This window comes from Arvicanthis niloticus, chromosome 7 (assembly GCF_011762505.2).
Source record: "Arvicanthis niloticus isolate mArvNil1 chromosome 7, mArvNil1.pat.X, whole genome shotgun sequence".
In the NCBI taxonomy this organism is placed as follows: Eukaryota; Metazoa; Chordata; class Mammalia; order Rodentia; family Muridae; genus Arvicanthis; species Arvicanthis niloticus.
The window spans coordinates 42,273,465-42,292,569 of record NC_047664.1 but is presented as its reverse complement, the minus strand read 5'-3'; the positions used below and the strand labels follow the sequence as shown (position 1 = coordinate 42,292,569).

Here is a 19,105-nt window from a genome sequence, read left to right as displayed (position 1 = left end):
AGATGTTGTGATGTATGTTTGTCCATAGGGGTCAGATGAACACAAGTTGTGTTATATTGCACCAATCTATCTCATTACCAAGGGACCTTCTGATTATCTCTCTACATACTCCCTCTTCTACCTTTCCTCCAATTCTCACCGTATTTAACCCTTCCTATTCCTTAATTTCCATTTTCCCTTTCACACCACCTACATTCTATCCCCTCTTCCTTGAGCTCCTACCCATGACTTCTTACAAGTTTCCTGGATTCAATGGGTATTCCAATTTAAACACATATTTAAATATTTAAAGTTAGCCTCCATATGTGAGAATGTGTGACACTTGTCTTTGGGAGTCTGGCTTCCTCAATCAGAATGGTTATTTTCAGCTCTATCAATTTATCTCTAAGTTTTATAATTTTATTTTTCTTCATGACTGAATAACACACACACATATAAAATCACATTTTTTCTTTATTGATTTGCTAGTTCATGAACAACTGGGTTGTCTATTGTTCCTGGCTTTTGTGAATAAAGCATCAATGAACATGAATGTGCAAGTATCTCTGTAGTAAGATATAGAGTCCTTCGGATATATTTCCGGGAGTGGAACAGCTGGATCGTGTGGTAAATCCATTTCCATCTTTTTAGGAACCTGCACTATCATTTCCATAGTGGATGTACCGGCTTTTACTCCCATTATTAACCAATGTGTTCTTGTTTCTCACACCCACACCAACATTTGGCTTTTGTTTGTGTTTGTTTTAATCTTAGCTATTCTGACTCATATAAAACAAAATCTCACAGTAGATTTAATTTGCATTTCCCTAATGGTTAACGATGCTGAAAATTTTAGAAACTATTTCTTAGCCATTTGTATTTCATCTTTTCAGAATACTTTTGGTTCCATGTTCTAATTTTTAATTGGGTTGTTTATTTTCTTGCTGTTTAATTTTTTGAGATCTTTGTATATTCTAGATACTAATCCTCTGTCAGATGCTGGTGACATCTTTTCCCCATTCTACTGTAGGCTGCTACTTCATCTGAAAGATGGTGTCCTTTGTGAATAGAAGCTTTCATGAGGCCTGAATATTAATTATTGTTCTTAATGCCTGCATGGCCAGGTCCCTTTCAGAACACTTTTTTTTTCTTGTACTTATCAGATGAACTGTTTTCATACTTAATCCTCTATCAGGTTCAGTGTATCAGATCTTATGTAGAGGGCTCTGATCCATTTGAAGTTGACTTTTGTGCAAGGTGAGACCATTACCATGCTATTTTTGTTATCATAGTTTGATGATGTAATTTGAAATGAGAGACAGAGATACCTCCAGCAATGTTTTTATTTCTTGGGGTTGTTTTGACTACTCTAGGTATTTTGTGTTTCCATATGAGTTTTGAGATTGTTTTTGCAGATTTTGAGAAGAATTGCATTTTAATTTTGATGGGAGTTGAATTGTGTCTATAAATTGCTTTTAGTAGGATGAGAATTTTTATGTCATCAATCCTGGCATGAATGTGAGAGGTCTTTCCATCTTCTGAGTCTTTTCTAATATCTTAAATACAGTTCTTTCACACCCTTGGTTAGATTTTTTCCAGAATTTTGTTTGAGACTATTTTGAATAGTATTGTTTCTTCTACTACTTTTCCAGTATATTCCGTATTTTTATATAGGAAAGTTACCGATTTTATTGTATTACTTTTGTATCCTGCTACTTCACTGAGCATATTCATTGGCTATAGTTTTCTGGTGGAATCTTTAAGGTATTTTATAATAGTCATATCATCTGCAAATAAAGATACTTTGATTTCTTCCTTTCCTATTTGTATCCTCTTTATATCTTCTTCAATTTGTCTTACTGCTCTAGCTAAGACTTCAAACCCTACACTGATCAAATGTGGGGGAAGTCTTGTTTCTAATTGTAGTGAAAATGCTTTAAGATTTTTAAAGACTAACATGATGTTGACTGTGAGCTTGTTGTAAATTGCTCTCATTGCATTGACATATATCCCCTGTATCCCCAATTTCTCCAGGACTTTTCAACTTTTTCCCTTCAACATCATGAAGGGATGTTGAGTTTTGTCAAGACCTTTCTGCATCCAATGAAATGATACTAAGGTTTATGTCCTTGAGACTATTTGTATAGTGGATTACAATAACTGATTTACATATTCTGAACCATCCTTGAATCTCTGGGATGACATCAGCTTCGTCATACTGAGCAATCTTTTGGATGTTTTTAAAATGTAATTTACAAGTATTTCACTGAGAAATTTTGTGTCTATATTTGTCAGGGAGGTTGACTTATAATTCATTTTCTTTGTTGGGTTTTTATATAGTTGGGTATCAGGGCAATACTTGCTTTCTAGAAGGAACTTGGAAGTGTTTTTATGTTTGAGGGCTTGGTAGAAAGATTTTAAGAGCCAGAGGCAGTGGACATCTTCAGGGAAACAATATTTCCAAGGCCAGATAGTACTTCTGTACTCATGAACTCACAGCACCTGTGAGTACATACAGAAGATCAGTACAAGATCAAACTAATCAAACCCCCAGCATGAATGTGGTTCATGGATGCTATTGTACTCCACCAGTAAACTGTTCTACACCCATATACAGTAAGTGGAGTCAGTGAGTTTTAAAAAGAGAACAGGAAACTGAGACAGAATAATAGTGGTCAAGATAAAGGAGAAGTTAGAGAGAAGGAAGGATGTATTTGAAGAAATACATTATATGCATGTAGGAAATTCTCAAATAATATAAAAGGAAAAAGGACTTGTGAATGTTATTGGTAGTGTAGCACATACAGTGTGGATGCCCTGGATAGGGTGGAATGGGAAAATGTGAGATGGTAGTATACTGAAATGATGGGTAATTTAGAATTTATGAGTGATTTATCTATGACGGTTTCATATTTTCAGACCACTGTTGACTGTGGGTAACTGAAGCCAAGTATAGCTGTTGATTTTCTTCTTGAGGTAGCTAATGCCCTTCAAGAAGCACCTTATCAAGGCATGGCTCACTCTGGATTAGAGTTGAAGATAACATAATGTACAGTGGATGACAAGATCTGGAGGCAAATGGCTCCATGCTGGTAGGAGTAGCTGGGACACCTCACGTTTTAGAGGAACAGGAAGCAGAAAAGGAACGGGAAGTATAACTGGGCTATAAAACCTCAAAAAATGGTCCTGATAAGCCATTTTCTCCAGCAAGGCTCTACCACCTAAAGGTTCTACAATATTCTAAAACACCTACTAGGGACCAAGTGTTCAAACACATAAGCCGTGGTGGGCATTCCACATTTAAAACACTCTACCCTTGGCCCCTACTCTGTTATGGTTATCTCATACTGCAAAATATATTCATTCAAACTTCAAAAGTCCCCATAGTCCTTATCTGTTACCACACTACTCAAAAGTCCAAAGTCTCTTCTGAAACTCAATACAATATAACTGTAAACCTCTTTAAACTAAAGACAAAATCAAGCCCCATACTTATACAAGGATCAAAACAAACATTCCTATTCCAAAAAGAGAAGAACTGGAGGGCAGCAAGGGAATATTGAGCCAAAGCAAGATGGAAAGCATTCATGGCAAACACCATGTCCTGCAGGTCTTCACAAAGCACATGTGGTTGGTGCTGGTATCTTGTGAGCTCCAGCAGGCTTGGGTTTCCCAGCCTTTTCAGTTCTGCTGCCTGTGGCACAGACACCTTCTATCTTAGGTTTGCTTGTCACTGTCCTTCCAGGTTTCCCCAAGTGTCCCAGGAATGAGGTCACTGGGGCAGTATGCACACACAAATATCAATGGTGTAATCCTAGGACAGGGTCAAAGCATGCATGCCCAGGTGTGTCCCATGGATCTATTTTCTGGGGGGTGTGTGTGAGATTTTTACCATCAGTGCATGATGTGTCTTGGAGTTACAGCTTCTGGAATCTCAGGGGACTCACAGCATGTATGCTTGCATCCCAGGGTCATGGTCACTGTCATGCATGCTTGAAAACTGCAGTCACTAGTGTCTTTATTGTGCTGTGTGCTTCTAGATGGCAGGGCTGCTCTTTCTATCTTCTGAATCTATGGCTGCATTTTCAGTGTTGAGTCTACAGCCATTATTTACTGTCCACACTTAAGTGCCTCCTTTGTAGATTTAGAAAGGCTTAACCAAGATGCTTTGTTAGCAAGCAGTTGGAATGAATGAAACCTAGGCATGGAATGACATGTCAATGAATGATTGACACTCATTTTCTTCCTTTTTACCTCCTCCTCCTTCTTCTCTTCACTTTCTCCTTGTCTTGAGTGTCATTCCCTCTGTCTGTCTTGCAGGTATGCATCGTGCAGAAGCGAGACACAAAGAAGATGTATGCCATGAAGTACATGAACAAGCAAAAGTGTGTGGAGAGGGATGAGGTGCGGAACGTGTTTCGGGAGCTGCAGATCATGCAAGGGTTAGAACACCCCTTCCTGGTGAACCTGTGGTGAGTGGGATGTGACTTGGCTCTCAAGAATAGTGTCTTGGCACTGCCAAAAAGGGAAAAGATCCAGGTGTCTGGGTCCATAACCTCCCAAGTATTCTGTAGGGTATGTTCACTAATGAACCTTCAAGAATTCATTTTTACTGTATTCTCCGATTAAATGTGAGAATTGAAAAGAAATTTGTTCCTGTGTATTTGAGTACATATGTCGCAGGTTTTGTGGAATGCTAATGGTGTCCTGAATCCAGTATTTTATAAAGTCCCACATATCATCCTAATGGCAAGAAGAACTTGGAGCTCATGTTTCACTCTATATAGCATGGATTCCCTAAATGGAGATGCTCAGTTCCATCATTTGAATCTGATACCTAGTCTACTATAATCCATGTTTCTGGAATTTTCTCTCCATCCCCATCTCTGACCATTATTTCCACTTCAAATTTGCATCTTAGAAATGCCAATTTGCTGATGGTTCCCTGCCTCTGGACCTTTGTACATGGCACCTCCTTTTGCTAACTTAGTCAGGCATCCCAAAGTCCTCCACTGTTCCCAAGACTTCACTTGTGTATTCTAAGTGCCCCCATAAATTTCTTCCTATTACTCTATTATGCCCATCTTACAGATGGGGTCACTGACTCATGTTACTAGTGAGCAGACAGAAGGGACTTGAAGGAAAACTGTCTTCATGGCCTCGATCTAACTCTTTGACAGGCAGATCCTGGTTTTACCAGTTTCCCTACTAACCTTCTGCTTGGCATATTACTTCCTTCTGGTTCTCCTGTGAGGCTTTCTTGCCCTCCAAGGAGTCTGAGTAGTATGGAGGTACTTGCTGGGTTCCTAAGGAGACTGTGCCTTGTATTAACTGTATGCCAGCTCCAGAGTTCATTTCCTGGAGGGTGAATTACTGCAGCCTTGAGAAGCCTGGCTCTCATCGCTCTTCCCCACTGACAGGCTCTGTGATTGGCACCAGTGGAAGCCTAGCATTGATTAGTTTCCATGACAGCTTTGCCTCTTTGGAATGAATGATCTGTGTTCCTGAGCTGTGATAACCCAAGCCGAGCTGTCAAATGCAATATTTTCACCTGTGTTAAGTGAAGCTGCAGTGCTCTCCTGGGATGACAACCCCAGTGAAGGAGAAAGAAGAAGAAAAATTGCAAGATAGAGAGTGAGTATAGTATGGTGCCTGGGGGAACCCCAAGTAGGAACAAAATGAAGGAGGAGGACAAGGTCACCCAATGTTCTTCCTCCAAGCCTGACCCCAGTGGATCTAATCCCCTACAAATGCCATCAAGGAGGTAGTTGTGCACCAAGGGGTCCCAATCCAGACTCTAACTTTGATGAAGACATGGAGGATCAACATATAGATGAATTACATCATAACCTGCTAGGACTGTGTACTTTCAGGAAGAAGAGATGAGAGCCACAAGAGAAAGGAAGCGAGGAGGGAAGAAGGGGGAAGGAGAGGGAGGGAAGGGGAATGAGAATACATGATGGGGAGGGGAGGAAGGGGAGGGGAGGAAGGGGAGGGGAATGTGGATACATGATGCTGATACTGTCTATGAGACAAGAGGGAAGCCATCATCCTCACCAGAACTGACCACACTGGCTGCCTGACCCTGGAATTCTATACTCTAGAGCTGGGAGTAGTAAGCAACCCTGCAAGTAGCACTTGTGTGGCAACTTGGCTGCGGAAGGCACAGGCTTTGAGAGCAAGCCCTCTTGCCTTTTTGCGTCTGTGTTCTCATCTATAAAGTCAAAGGGACAGGATGGTGATGTTATGGTGTTGTTTTTTAACCAGATGAAGTGATCAGAAACAACCTGCTCAGTATTTGACAGGGGTACCCCTTCCATGATTGGTCTCCATGGTCACCAGGGTTCCTCCTTCTAGGCTGATTCTGGTTAACATCCCTCTCTTGGGTCACTTCCCTTCTTCATGCATGGCTCCACGGCTTCCCCTTTCCTTCAACACCAGAAATGAACACTTTGAAAGATGTACCAGAATGTTGTTGGCTTGATTAAAGGTTAGTGGGTAGGCAATTTATTTATATTTTCATAATGTGCCTGAAGTTTATTCCCATCAACCCCACTGGCTGTATTTATTTACTAGACTTACTGCTAAGATGCATTGTAGAACTGGGTAAAGGAGCTCAGGGAGGACAGAAACCTCCCGTAGAGCAGAAGGGTAAAAGATCTCTTGATCTTGATTTTTCAGTACAAATACAGAGGCATGAAAGCGGGGCCTCTGACCTTTTTGGTTTTAAGCAGGAGGTGTCAGAAAAGTTACCACAGGGATAACTGACTTGTGGCAGCCAATTGTTCACAGTGACGTCACTTTTTGACCCTTTGGTGTGGGCTCTTCCTATCATTGTGAAAGAGAATTCACCAAGCATTAGATTGTTCACCCACTAATAGGGAACGTGAGATGGGTTTAGACTGTGATGAAACAGGTTAGTTTTACCCTACTGATGAGCACCTTACAACCTAGGAGGGGACAGGTTCTTAGTGTTAATACATGTCATAACAATGTTTCTGGAACCTTCTATGAGTAGACATAAGACAAACCAAGACACAGATGTCCACATGCCACCCTAAGATCTTTTATTAAAACAAGATTATGAGACTCATTTAAAGACAGAGCAGTTCTGAGTGACGCAGGGAGATTCAGACTCTGAGGAGAGGACTGGAAGCCCCCAAGAGCTTCCAGTTACAAAGGATCTGCCTCTTATAGAAGACTGCCAGGATTTTCTCAGAAGTAATCCCAGACAGCCCCCAAACTGGCATGTCCACGCATACCATAATCAGCTACCGCCTATAGGGGAATTCTAATATTGTTTGTATTCTGATGTTAGTTTAGGTCCCCAAAATTGTTTGCATGAGAGTCAGTATGTCCACTGAGAGCCTCTGCCCCCAGTTGGTTCTGACAGGTAAATAAAGATGCCAGCAGCCAATGGCTGGGGCAGGGAAAACAGAGGTGGGACTTTTAGAATTTCCAGGCTTGGAACCAGGAGAGCAAGGAGGAAATAGAAGGAGATCAGCCCATGTCAGGGGAAGGAGAGGAGAGACACTATGCCTGAAACGAGTGGAGGATAGCGAGGCATAGCTAGCATGTGAAGGAGCCAGGAGAGTGTGGCCCAGGGTCCAGGGCAGCCAAGGTATAATATAGACTTTAGTAAGTAGTAATTTGGGATTATCGGTGGGAGGTGGATTAAGCACATGGAGGTTAGGAAGTGGGCCAGTGATTGCACTGTTTAGGCATATCAAAAAGACTGTGTGTGTGTTTCATTTAGGAATGTAAACCATTGGGGTGGGTAGCAAACCCACTGCTGGTATTTACAATTGATTAATTCAATAACTGACAGTCTGTCTGACAGGGAAATCTTACCAAAATGCAGATCTGACTTGTGGGTGAAGTATTGTTGTGGCTCCCCAAAGTCCACAGAATGATGTCTACCAAGGCTGGGATCTGTTACAGTGTCCAGTCTAACCCCCACTTCTGTCCTCACTACTATCTTGGTGAATTTTACTGCAGCTATCCTGAGTGGTCTCTAAGTGGTAACTTAGACTGCTTTGCTCACTTCTCCAGGCCCTCATAACCTGTCCCTCTGCTAGAACTCCACTAGTTAGGGTTTCCCAAAGATGCCTGCTCTTTCTCCTGCAAGCCTCCATTCAATAGAAAAGTGTTCACTGGACTCCTGGTGGAAGCCAGGCACTGCCCTGTTTCCAAGCATCCAGAGATGGTATAGCTCTGCGTCCTCCCAAGGATGCTCAGCTGTTCCAGGACAGGGTAGCAATATTGAGTTCATCTGTCTTCTCAATTAGCAGTGCTCTATTCCTAGAGGAACCCAGGCATCCTTCGTCATTGTGTCTTCAATGTCTGGCACAAAAAGTCAGTTCTTCAGTATTGCTATGTTTGCTAGGTGTTGTAGTAGATAAAAGTGCCAGAACTGAGTCTAGTCATCACCCCTATCTGCCTGGCAGAGGAGAGCAGTCAGTCTCACCCTGTATGCACTGTGCTACAACTCTCCTCCCTCAGTGGCTCTCATTCACTTTTTCTGGTATCTCTATCATTACTAAAATAGTGAGATTCCAAACACCCGCCATGTCCTGGGCACTGGGCATCCCAGTCAAGCCCTGACACATAGGACAATGCTGGTGAGATTTTACAACTCTCACTGTGATGTCATTGGCTTCTATGTATCTAAGAGACTCTCATCACTATGGTAACCTCTGTGATCAGAGGAAGAGGCTGTGCTGCCTTGCCTAGGGTTCTTTCTCATCTTGAACTGTCCTGGCATATACACTGTCCTTGATGTTTTTGGTTCAAGCTGTGAAGGCTCCAGGGTTTCATTCCGTTTTTTTCTTATATTTTTATTGGATTTTTTAAATTTACATTTTAGATGTCATCCCCTTCCCCCATTTCCCCTGCCCCCAGAACTCCCCTATCTCATCCCCTGTTCTCCTTTTTGTTTTCATACCATTTTAATTACATGCAAGTACTAGGGTCAGTTCTAGATTGAGGAACTAGCAATACAATAGATGCAGATAGTCAAGGAACAAGCAAGACAATAAACAACAGATAGTCAAAGAACAATCAAGGCAATAAACAAAATTTTGTGATCACTCTCATGATCACTATTTCTAAGGGCTTTTCAGGACCACCAAAAATATATGCGCCTACTTCCCTGCCCTAGCCCAAAGTCATTTTCATGTTTGTCACCTACTTCTTTGTTCTAGCCTAATGTCAGATTCCTGCCTGAAGCCCACTTCCTTGTCCTTGGCCAATGTCAGATTCTTGCAAAGCAGCCCCAAAAGCTCCCCGATTCTCCCCCATCCTTTTTTTTTTTAATCTCATAAACAAGACTGAGCTTGTTTTAGGTTGTTCTGACAAGAATTCCTTCCTTACCCATCATGGAATATGCATTATCAAAAGCAATGCACTTATGTCTTAGGTTGGTAAGGCTTTGTGCAGAATCTTACCCATCCTTGGCTTGCCAGCCTGTTAAATTAATAGCTCTGTTTAGGGGTCCATTTTCAGTTTCAAGCCACGTACTTTGGCTGCCAACATGTTGATGTTGTTAAAGACATGCTTTAACATGATGGGTAGGAATAAAAGTATTCTCAGGACAAAAAGGGCTACTGTGATCAAGCTATATATGCCACTCTTGAAGATTGACCAAAATAAAAATACTGACCTCGGGCCATGGGTAATTTTATTAGCAATATCTGCCATAGTAACACACAGCAGAGCAGTATTCTTTAAATTCATAAGTTCCCCATGGAAAGTAAAAACATCCAGATATGTGTTAGAATTATGTCAAATAGACTGCAAGTGTCTTTAACCTTTTTCCTAATTGTAATGACTACCACTGTAAATTTTAGAAATAACACAAATCCAAAGGTATTTGGCATGACACTAGAGATGTCTCCTTACTCTTAAACTCTGACTCTCCTTCCAATAATTTGAAAAGGATAAAGAGCATCAATCCAGTGTTCCAAACGCCCATCTAAATCCTCTTGTATACTCAATACATTAGTAACATTTTTTTGCTAAATGATTAACAAAAGCAGCTGTCTTAACTTCTTGTGACAAAGCAATTGCAGAAGCAGAGGTGCTAGTAATTAATGTAATTATGGCTGTTATACCAGCAATAATCAAGCCCACTACCCTCTTGCTTCTGCTTAAAGCCTGACTCACTTCTTCCAGTACTTGCAAACTTTTTTTCAGGATACCAAGGTTCTGTAATACTCAGGGCAATAAAACAAAAGCTAGTTGGTAGACCTCTGTAACAGATATGCCAGGTTTCAACACACTAACACAATTATAAAGTTTACAATCAGTGTAACTTACATTAAATACTGTAAAAGAAACAAAGGTAATTCTAACTTGACAATTAAAAGAGTCTTAACACATGTACTAACACTTATTTGAAATCCAGATTCTGTCCTGGCCATACCACCCTGAATGTGCCTGATCTCATCAGGTTTTCATTCTTGTTGTGATGGTCAGGAGCTGCTATTCTTCTTGGGGAGGGGGAGCTCTAAGTATGAGCCATTTTGCTCACAAGCTGCACAGTGACACTCAGAGAGCTGTGTGAGAAGCCAGTGGCCACACTGCAAATCAGGGCTCAGGAGTGGTGCAGCTGGGCCAGGGGATTGGCTGTGTATGTCAGAAAATTGCCAAGGGACCCAACAGCCTACCAAGGAGCAATACAAGAGTCATGTGCATGAGCCAGGACTCCCAGGATCCCCTGGCTCTGTTGAAGTACCATGCCATGGTACCTTCATGCAGATTTCTCTGACTACTTTCTGTGTTTCCTGTGTGTTCTGTAACTTTAGCTCAAAATTAATATTGCCTCATTTATGTATTTGTTACTTTCCTCCTTGTGGTAGCCAAATAGCAGATTAAAGCAACCAAAAGAGTGAGGTATTAGTTTTGGCTCACAGTTTGAGGAATTACAGTCCATGGTGGGTTGAAAGAATGGGAATTAGGGCTCTGTCTGAGGTAGTGGACTCTGGTGGCATTGCTTGTTATATCTCAGCAAATCAGGAAGCAGGGAATTCAGTGGGATCTAGGGACAGGCTATAGACCATTCGACTCATCCCCCCATCCTCCAGTCTCTCACTTGCTCCAGCTCAGGATCAACATCCAAACACCCCACAAGAGCACCATCAAGCACATTTCCCTGTGGGGACACTTCTCACTGAGATCACTTTATGCTGAAACCATACCACCATGCTTTTTCTACCATTGAAGTGACAGTGATGTGTTGTCACTTATGGAGTGAGGCTTTTTCTCTTTTATCTCAGTGTATCCTCAATACTGTCTTATGAGATGGACATTTCCATCTCCAGCTTACAGTTGGAGAAGCTGAGGTCAGGGCTTTGGATTATTCATACAAGCTCACCCAAGGCAGAACTGAGATAAGAAGCCAGAGTACAATAGCAAATTCTTAACCAGCTCTCCTGGGGGCAAGCACTGATTCCTAGTGTTTTCTATTCTCTGAGGAGTAGAGGCACCTATTGTTTATTTAAATCTAACAAGCTGATGTCAGACAGCTTAAAAAATCTATTAAAAAGTTACAGTTAAATTTTGGTATCAATACAAGCTGGCTCCTGACTATCCTGCTGGGCCCAAATTTTACACCATAGTCTAGGATCTCTCAGCTTCTCTCTGCAAGCTGACTCATAGCTAAGCCTCTAAAATATTAAGATGAGAGAAGAGTAAGTTTTAACGGAAGAGAAAAGGGATGATGAGTAGATGCTGGGCACAAAGTAGCAGAGGCAGGAAAGGGTCCATGTTCTTGATGGGTGTATATTCTTTCAAAAGCCTGTTTCCTCACTTGTAAAATGGGGAGAGCACCCAGCCTCTCCTGTGTTCTACTAGGCACAGGCCAATTGAGATCCAGGGGATGATCGCCTTTTGGAAATTCTGAAGTGTCATACCATATATATTTTACACTTCTTTGAGAAAGCATGAAGCATTGATAACAATCTATACATTTGCTGACAATTAATATGCATAAAATTGCTGGCAGGAGGTAGCCAATGTATAGATAAAACCCATGGATGTTCGGTGACCAAGAGATTTTATGTTAAGCTCATATTCCAAGAAGCACCAAAATTGTACTAGAATGTAATGAATTTTAACTCGAAGCCCTCACCTTCTTGAACCAGTGTAATTATATTGGGATAGTAGGGTCCTGGATCCCTGTGTTTTAAAGTCATGTGACAGCCTCCCTCCATCCCCACATCCACATAACCTCCCCCCACAGATCTCTATCTTTGATGTTTCCTCTGCCTGAGGTGATTTTCTAAGGATACCTGAGAGGATCCCTCTGAAAATTTCACATCTCAATCATCACCCCAATTTTTAATTCAGTAAAGCCTACATCATGGTCAGTATCATAGCTCCACAATTTCTGATTGTTCAAGGCTGAGAAGTCCAAGAGCATGGCACCAGATCTGCTGAGGGATGCTGGGAGTATGGTAGAGGATACTGTGAAGTAAGACAGAAAGCTAGTGGCTCAGATCTCCTTCCTTCTTTTATATGCCCCTCCCCCATGACATCATGGGCAGCCCTCATCTAACTCTAATTACCTCCTAAAGGCCCCAACTCCCTACCCCACTAAGACAAATCTGGAGGCTGAGTCTTTAACCCAGGACTTTGAGGGACTCATTCAACAAAGAGGCATCTGATGAGATATGCCAAGACCCAGACTTCCAATCTCCTTACCATTGGTGCTCCTGCACCATTTTTTCCCTGCATTGTTGATTGTAAACAATGTGATGTCAGCCACTGATACTTCTGGGGCTTAACTCCCTTCCTGAGGAATGGTGGGGCATACTGTGACATGGCAAACAGGGTGAGCACTGCTCAGAACTTGGCAAGGTCTCTTTAGTGCTTCCTTTCTGAGCCTGATTCCTAAGAACACAGTGGTTTCTCTCTTTCTATCACTTGGTGTCTGCAGACTTGGGTTGCTCCTCTGCACCACATCTCAGCTCTCCTTCCATAGATCTCCAGCCTTATACCCATGCAAAGCTGAAAGAAGTAGAACAGTGAACGCAGGTGAACACTGAACCTTAGAATGTGGGGAAAATTCCCTGGCATGTTTAGGTCATTCGATGTACAACTCCATTGTCATGCTTTTGTCGGATTCCCAACTCTGAGCAGAGTCTACCTCATGGGCCTATAGAAGCCTCTCACCCAGCAGCTTGCAGACTTGGTCAGTAGAAGTAGCAGGTGCATGGGGCTACTCCATGGCAACCTCAGTGACCGGGTTTATGCATGGCATTATCGAACTGGGCTGGGCCCTGCATGGAACAGCTACCAGTGCCTCAGGGGACCTCCCAGCTGGGCTTAGGTTCTTATTTTGAGCATCATCAGTGGTCATGTGTAAATAAGAAGAGTCTTAGAAGATGGTGACATGAGGGTCATTGTCCCCTGTAATATGTAAGGACTTCAGGATATTTGCTGATTCAGAAGCAAGCTGTGCACCAGGCATGTCCCTCTTTGTTCCCCCTTGGGCTCCATGTGTGCACACTCTGGATCCTGGTCCCTGTCAGACTGCCCTGCAGGGTTCCATCAGAAGATCTTAAAGGAGAGCCAACAGTTTGCCTGTTCCTCTGTGGGACCACCTGGCTTTTGGATTCATGAAGATCACTTGGCTTCATTCAGTTCCTGGGCATCCCTCGTCTTGTTGCCCTGTGTTGTAGAATGGTGTCCTCTAAGCAATAGCCACTGTCTTCATCAGATCATCTGTGCTTGCTTTCAAGGGTCCATCATCATGTCTGTTTAGTGATTTCCTTCAGAAGAGTGGCAGGGAGAACCTCACCTGAGATTCCAGCTGTTCCTCCCAGTGATTTGTATGTAATTCTGCCCTAAGTACACGTGCCATCCATCTTGAGAGAGAGTGGAAAAGTATATAGATCAGGGAGGCTAACTGAAGGGACTTCATCTGTATAGCAATGCTAGGTGAAGACTTTCCAGTGCATCTGTATAAGTAACCCAAGCAGACTCATTGGTCCCCCATGCAGACCATTGATGAAATCATTTTTCAGATTTTTTGTCAGGACTTTATAAGAAGGTATTTGTGGATATTTCTACAAGGTGGAGCTAAGGCAAGCTGGAGTCTGACAGTATATTTTACAAGTGTTACATTTTCTATAGAAACCTCTGTAAGAGGTGGAGGTTCTTTACATCTCCCCAGGAAAGGAATTCTGGGAACACCCTGTTTGCCCCAGCACAGCCCATGCCATGTTGTAGGCTGGTGTACTCACTCACTTCCTTAAGGACACTTCTCATCACCAGAGCAAATGTGAGCTCCTGGAGCATGTCTTCTCCCTACATGTTCCCAGGACCTAAAGCAGTGTCTGTCCCATGTGGGCACCTGACAGTACTGGTTATATTGGATCACATTTTTGCATGTGACCCCTGGCTTGGGATATATGTGTTTAGGAAGGAACTGGGATCTGCCTTTTTCAGAGGGCCGGGTGACTCAGGAGAGACAGAATCTTGGCTTTGCTATCCTCATTCTTAGCTCCAGTCCAAGACCACTTTGTGGGGAGGTGAAATTTTTCTTGCAAGTACCAGAGCAACTGACTGAAGAACTCTGATGCATTCCCCATCTCAGGAATTCTCAGTCTCCCTTGTAATTCTTTTATCCATTCTTCATACTAGATGCTTGTTTTCATTAGCAGCTTGTAGACTTTGGTCTGTCCATGTCCTAGATGGGTCTATGACTAAGTACGCACCAAGACGTAGGAAATGTAGCACATATAAAATGCCCTGTCAGATCCTGCTTGCCTCTGTCTTTCAGCACTACCTCTCCTTATTCTTTCTGATGCCAGCTGCCAGCTACCCCCAGGCACATCCTCACCATCAGAGTAGCAGAAATGACCTTGTGAAGTCACAAGATCACAGTCCACCACAGTCATTATGACTGACTCCTGTGAGATAACCTGATGGCACAGGGGTCTCACTTGCCCACATGATCTTTATTTCTCAACATGAATTGCCTGCACCGTTAGGGACATGACAAGATCATTATTGATTCCCTCTTTATCTATAGGAACCCATAGGTGAGGAAGCTGCTTCCATTGTCTTCAACTGAAGGCAATTATAAACTCATTCCCCCTGGAATGACCTTGTGTCATTCAGTTCTCCCACCTGTCACAGTTCTGAGCCAAGTTCAGGTCCTTCACTCACTGACATGCAGACTAACAAGAAACAGGAAGGTGATTGGACCAGGTCAGCATCAATCCAAGACTGTTTCCTGCTGTAATCAGACAGATATGCAATTCAAATGGGAGTGAGTGGGCTTGTTCTTGCATTCAGTAGCATTTGATATGTCAAAGGCAGTTGGGGCTCAGCTGCCATCTTGCGTGTACAAGTAGAGCATAGGAAGTTCGTATAGTACCAGTTATTGGGAGGTGGGTGCCACCCTCCAGAATGCTCTTAGCTATTTCTTTGCTCCTCTCCTCCTCTCTTTTTGCTTCCATTTCTTTCCTATCCAATACTTTTGTTTTGAAACTTGAAGCTACCAATGCAATTTTTTTTTTGACAAGGTGCTAGAGAGATTGCAGATGCACCTGTGCGTGTTAGCCATGAAGTGGTATGGGTGGGCTTGGTGAAAGAGCATATTCTTTTGGGGTTTTGTGAAAATAACAACGTCAGCTATCACAATGCCTGGAGCTCTCAGCCCTCCTTCTGCACATCAGTTTCTCCTCTTTGTGCTTTGAGTGGCTGACCCAGGTCCAGCAAGCAGCCCAAAAAAGGGCACTCATGAAATCAGTGCTGAGGGAGTGTGTGAGCCAACCATGAGTGCATTTCAAAGGCCTGGGTGTGATTTGGTGCAAATCCTTAGTTGTCAGTCACAGTCTGCCATGAGCAGCTTTTGAAGCATACTGTGAAAGTGCATGTCAGAATCTGCCTCAAGAGCCTCCTGTAGGGATGCCTCTGTTGCCAGCTTCTGGAGAAGGAGGGAAGAAATGGGGCTTTAAATGTTATTTTAATTTTCTTCCTTTCCCAGCCTCAGTGGGGATTCTTAGCAGAGTTCCAGCCTTCAGACCATAAGGTCAGTAGATACCTGAGTTGGGTTCCTGCAGTGGTTTGAATATAAATGGCCCCCAGAGAAGCCCGTATTTGAATGCTTGGTCACCCAGAAGTGACATGATTAGGAGGTGTGGCCTTATTGGAGTAGGTGTAGCCTTGTTGGAGTGGGTGTGGCCTTGTTGGAGTAGGTGTGGCCTTGTTGGAGGAAGTGTGTAGCTGGGGGCGGGCTTTAAGGGCTTTGTGTGCTCAGCTCACTTCCTGTGCCTTACAGATCCAGATGTAGAACTCTTTGTTTTTTTTTTTGTTTTTTTTTTTTTTTTGTTTGTTTTTTTCTTTTGGTTTTTTCAAGACAGGGTTTCTCTGTGTAGTCCTGGCTGTCCTGGACTCCCTCTGTAGACCAGGCTGGCCTCGAACTCAGAAATCCATCTGCCTCTGCCTCCCAAGTGCTGGGATTAAAGGCATGAGCCACCACTGCCCGGCCAGATGTAGAACTCTTAACTCTGTCTCCAGCACGAAGTCTGCTGGCACACTGCCATGTTACCTGCCATGACCAAAATGGACTAAACCTTTGAACTGTAAGCCATCTCTAATTAAATATTTTCCTTTGTGAGAGTTGCCGTGATCATGGTCTCTCTTCACAATGATAGAAACCCTAAGATAGTCCCCAGGGCACAAAGAGAAGCTGCTGTGTGTCACCCTGGGGGAAGTGGCCCATCAGGCAGGACGGAGGGGTAGAAATAACCCTCCTGATCTGCCATGAACATTTAGCCTACGGCTCTACATTGATCTACAGGGTGTTGATGTCACACACTGTCCCCAACAGACAGAGAGGAGGAAGTAAGGATCAGGCAGAGGTACCAGTGTGTCCAGATGTGAGAGCTTGGCCTTCACACCACATCCCCACTTGGCAGGTATGTGGCTCTGGTTGTTTGGAGACAATAGCTGGTCTATGTGTCCTGCCAGGTACAGCAGTTGTAGGAGACAGGTCACTCTTGTCTTTCCCTCCTAATTATGCACTTTTGTGTGAGGTTCAGTGAAAGGGAAAATCAGCCTACATGCTTCTGGAAATTTCCATCCTGTCCACACCTGCCAGGTTTGCACAGCAGGAATAATGAGATTCTGATGAGCCATGTGCAGGACCAAGGTGTGGGTCTGGATGTTAATCTCAAGGAACCACTGAGCTTACAGGCATCCTCTATGTCACATTACAAAGCACATGGGGGCTTGGGCTATATCCACCAACGGTTCAGCTAAAAGCAGGCAGAGGAAATGAACAGGGTTTTAATTAAAGTGGTTATTTGTGCAGAAACAACCTACATGCAGAAGGTTTGTGAGCTCAGTACATAACAGGAAGCAGAGAGCCTAATAAGGTGTAGGCAGAGCAGGTGCCTCGGGAACCTGTTTTAACGAGTATATTAAGTGTCTGTCATTACAACATCTTCACTATATGACCATGTACTCTTGAACATCTGAAGATGCACTGGAACCATATGTGATGTCCAACTGGCATCTCCAGTTTCTCTTATTTTGTAAACCTGCCCCTCAAATGCATCCACATACCTCTCTGGCATGCTCCAAATTAGTGGAACTGGCTTAAAGAAGATTTTTATTCTGTTCTCTTTAAATTCAATTTTCCTTTCTCTTCTCTTGGCTTTTCCAAATGGTACAAGCTATAAGATGCTATTAAGCCAGGCAGTGTGGCACGGCATTCCACAGTCAGGGCCTTCCCCACAGCCTCCAAACCCAGCTGCTTCCCAGGGTTGTCCAGAACCCTATACTCAATAGGATTTCCTTCCACTGCCATCCACCCATGAGCTCCTACTTGCACCAGAAAACCCTGCCCAAGGCCCCATTTGCAAAGTTTCCTTTTCCCCAAGTTCACCCAAGGATGCCAAGAAATTCAGTTCTTGGGGTGGGGATGGGGGAGAAAAATCAATAGTTTCTAGGAAACTGGAACTGTTGGGGATATAGGCAGTATATAGTATCTGTGCAGTGTGTGTGTGTGTGTGTGTGTGTGTGTGTGTGTGTGTGTGTGAACTGTGGAGTCAGAAGTACATGTCAGGTGTCTTATTTCTACCTTACTTTATTTGATTTTTTGAGACAATCTTTCATTGAACTTTCCAGTTCAGCTTGACTAGCTGGCCAGTGAGCCCCAGGTACCCTCTGATCTCCATGCGTGCCTTCTTATGTGGGTGCTAGGGAGCCAAACCCAGGTTCAGGTCTCCAAAGGGGTCGAGGAACTGACAAGCGGTGGGACCAGGTGAGAGGCCTTTGGGTTACCAGGACAGAATCTGGAAAGGACTATGCAACCCCCAGCCCCTGCCCTTATCATAACTCTTCCTCCTGCAAACTGGGCTTTTGTCAGTGCCTTGGCCTCCCACGACCCTCCTGCCACAAAGCGACAGGACTGACTTAGGCACAGGAGCCTCCAAAACAACCCTTTTCTCTTTCTACTCTGCGCACCTTGGCCTTTGCTATAGTAATGGACTGTCAATCCCATGCGTCATTCTCTCTGCCTTCTGGCTGCAAAGAAGTGGCAAGGAAGCTGCAAGGAAGGAGGAAGCCACATCTGGGAGGCTGCCAGGTGCCCTGCGAGTAGAGAACTGCCGATGACAGGCTCAGATCTGAATCTCAGGTCACCAACCGCAGGACTTTAGACAATGTACTGAGTCTTATTTGCAGAATGTATGAAATAGGAATCATGTCCAGCTCTCAGATTAAGGTGCCAGGGCCTGATGGCTCCCACTACTTGGCCAGCTGAAGTGCCCTTTGTTCCCTGAATGCTTATGGGTCTACACTTTCTGCTCTCCCTTCCAAGGCTTCTTCTATTCTGAATTATGATTCCTTGCTCTGAATTCGCTATATCTATTTTTAACATTAATTTGTTTGTAGGTGATATCGAGAGCCACCCACAGTCATTTATGAATTTGCCAAGAGAGCTGGACACGATGGCTCTATTTTTAAAGTGGTTGCCAAGTTGTTTATGAGGCAGCCTTGGTGCCCAATTCCACCCACACATCACTCCTCTCGAGGGCTTGGGTGATGAGCAGGTCTTCAGGGATCCCATGGCAGATGGGAGAGAGTTCGTTATTAATGTATCAGCAAA

The 19,105-nt window shown here is 43.4% G+C and overlaps 1 protein-coding gene across 3 annotated transcripts in view; it reads left to right on the top strand.

The window, feature by feature from the left end:
* Positions 1–19,105, top strand: part of Stk32b (serine/threonine kinase 32B) — a 238,377-nt gene that overhangs the window by 78,968 nt on the left and 140,304 nt on the right. For 2 of the 3 annotated variants that reach the window (XM_034508828.2, XM_076938410.1), the window contains exon 3: positions 4,300–4,451. In XM_034508828.2, the coding sequence (XP_034364719.1) occupies positions 4,300–4,451 (152 nt within the window). The remainder of the gene's footprint in view (positions 1–4,299; positions 4,452–19,105) is intronic. The other variant, XM_076938409.1, reaches the window with a different exon arrangement.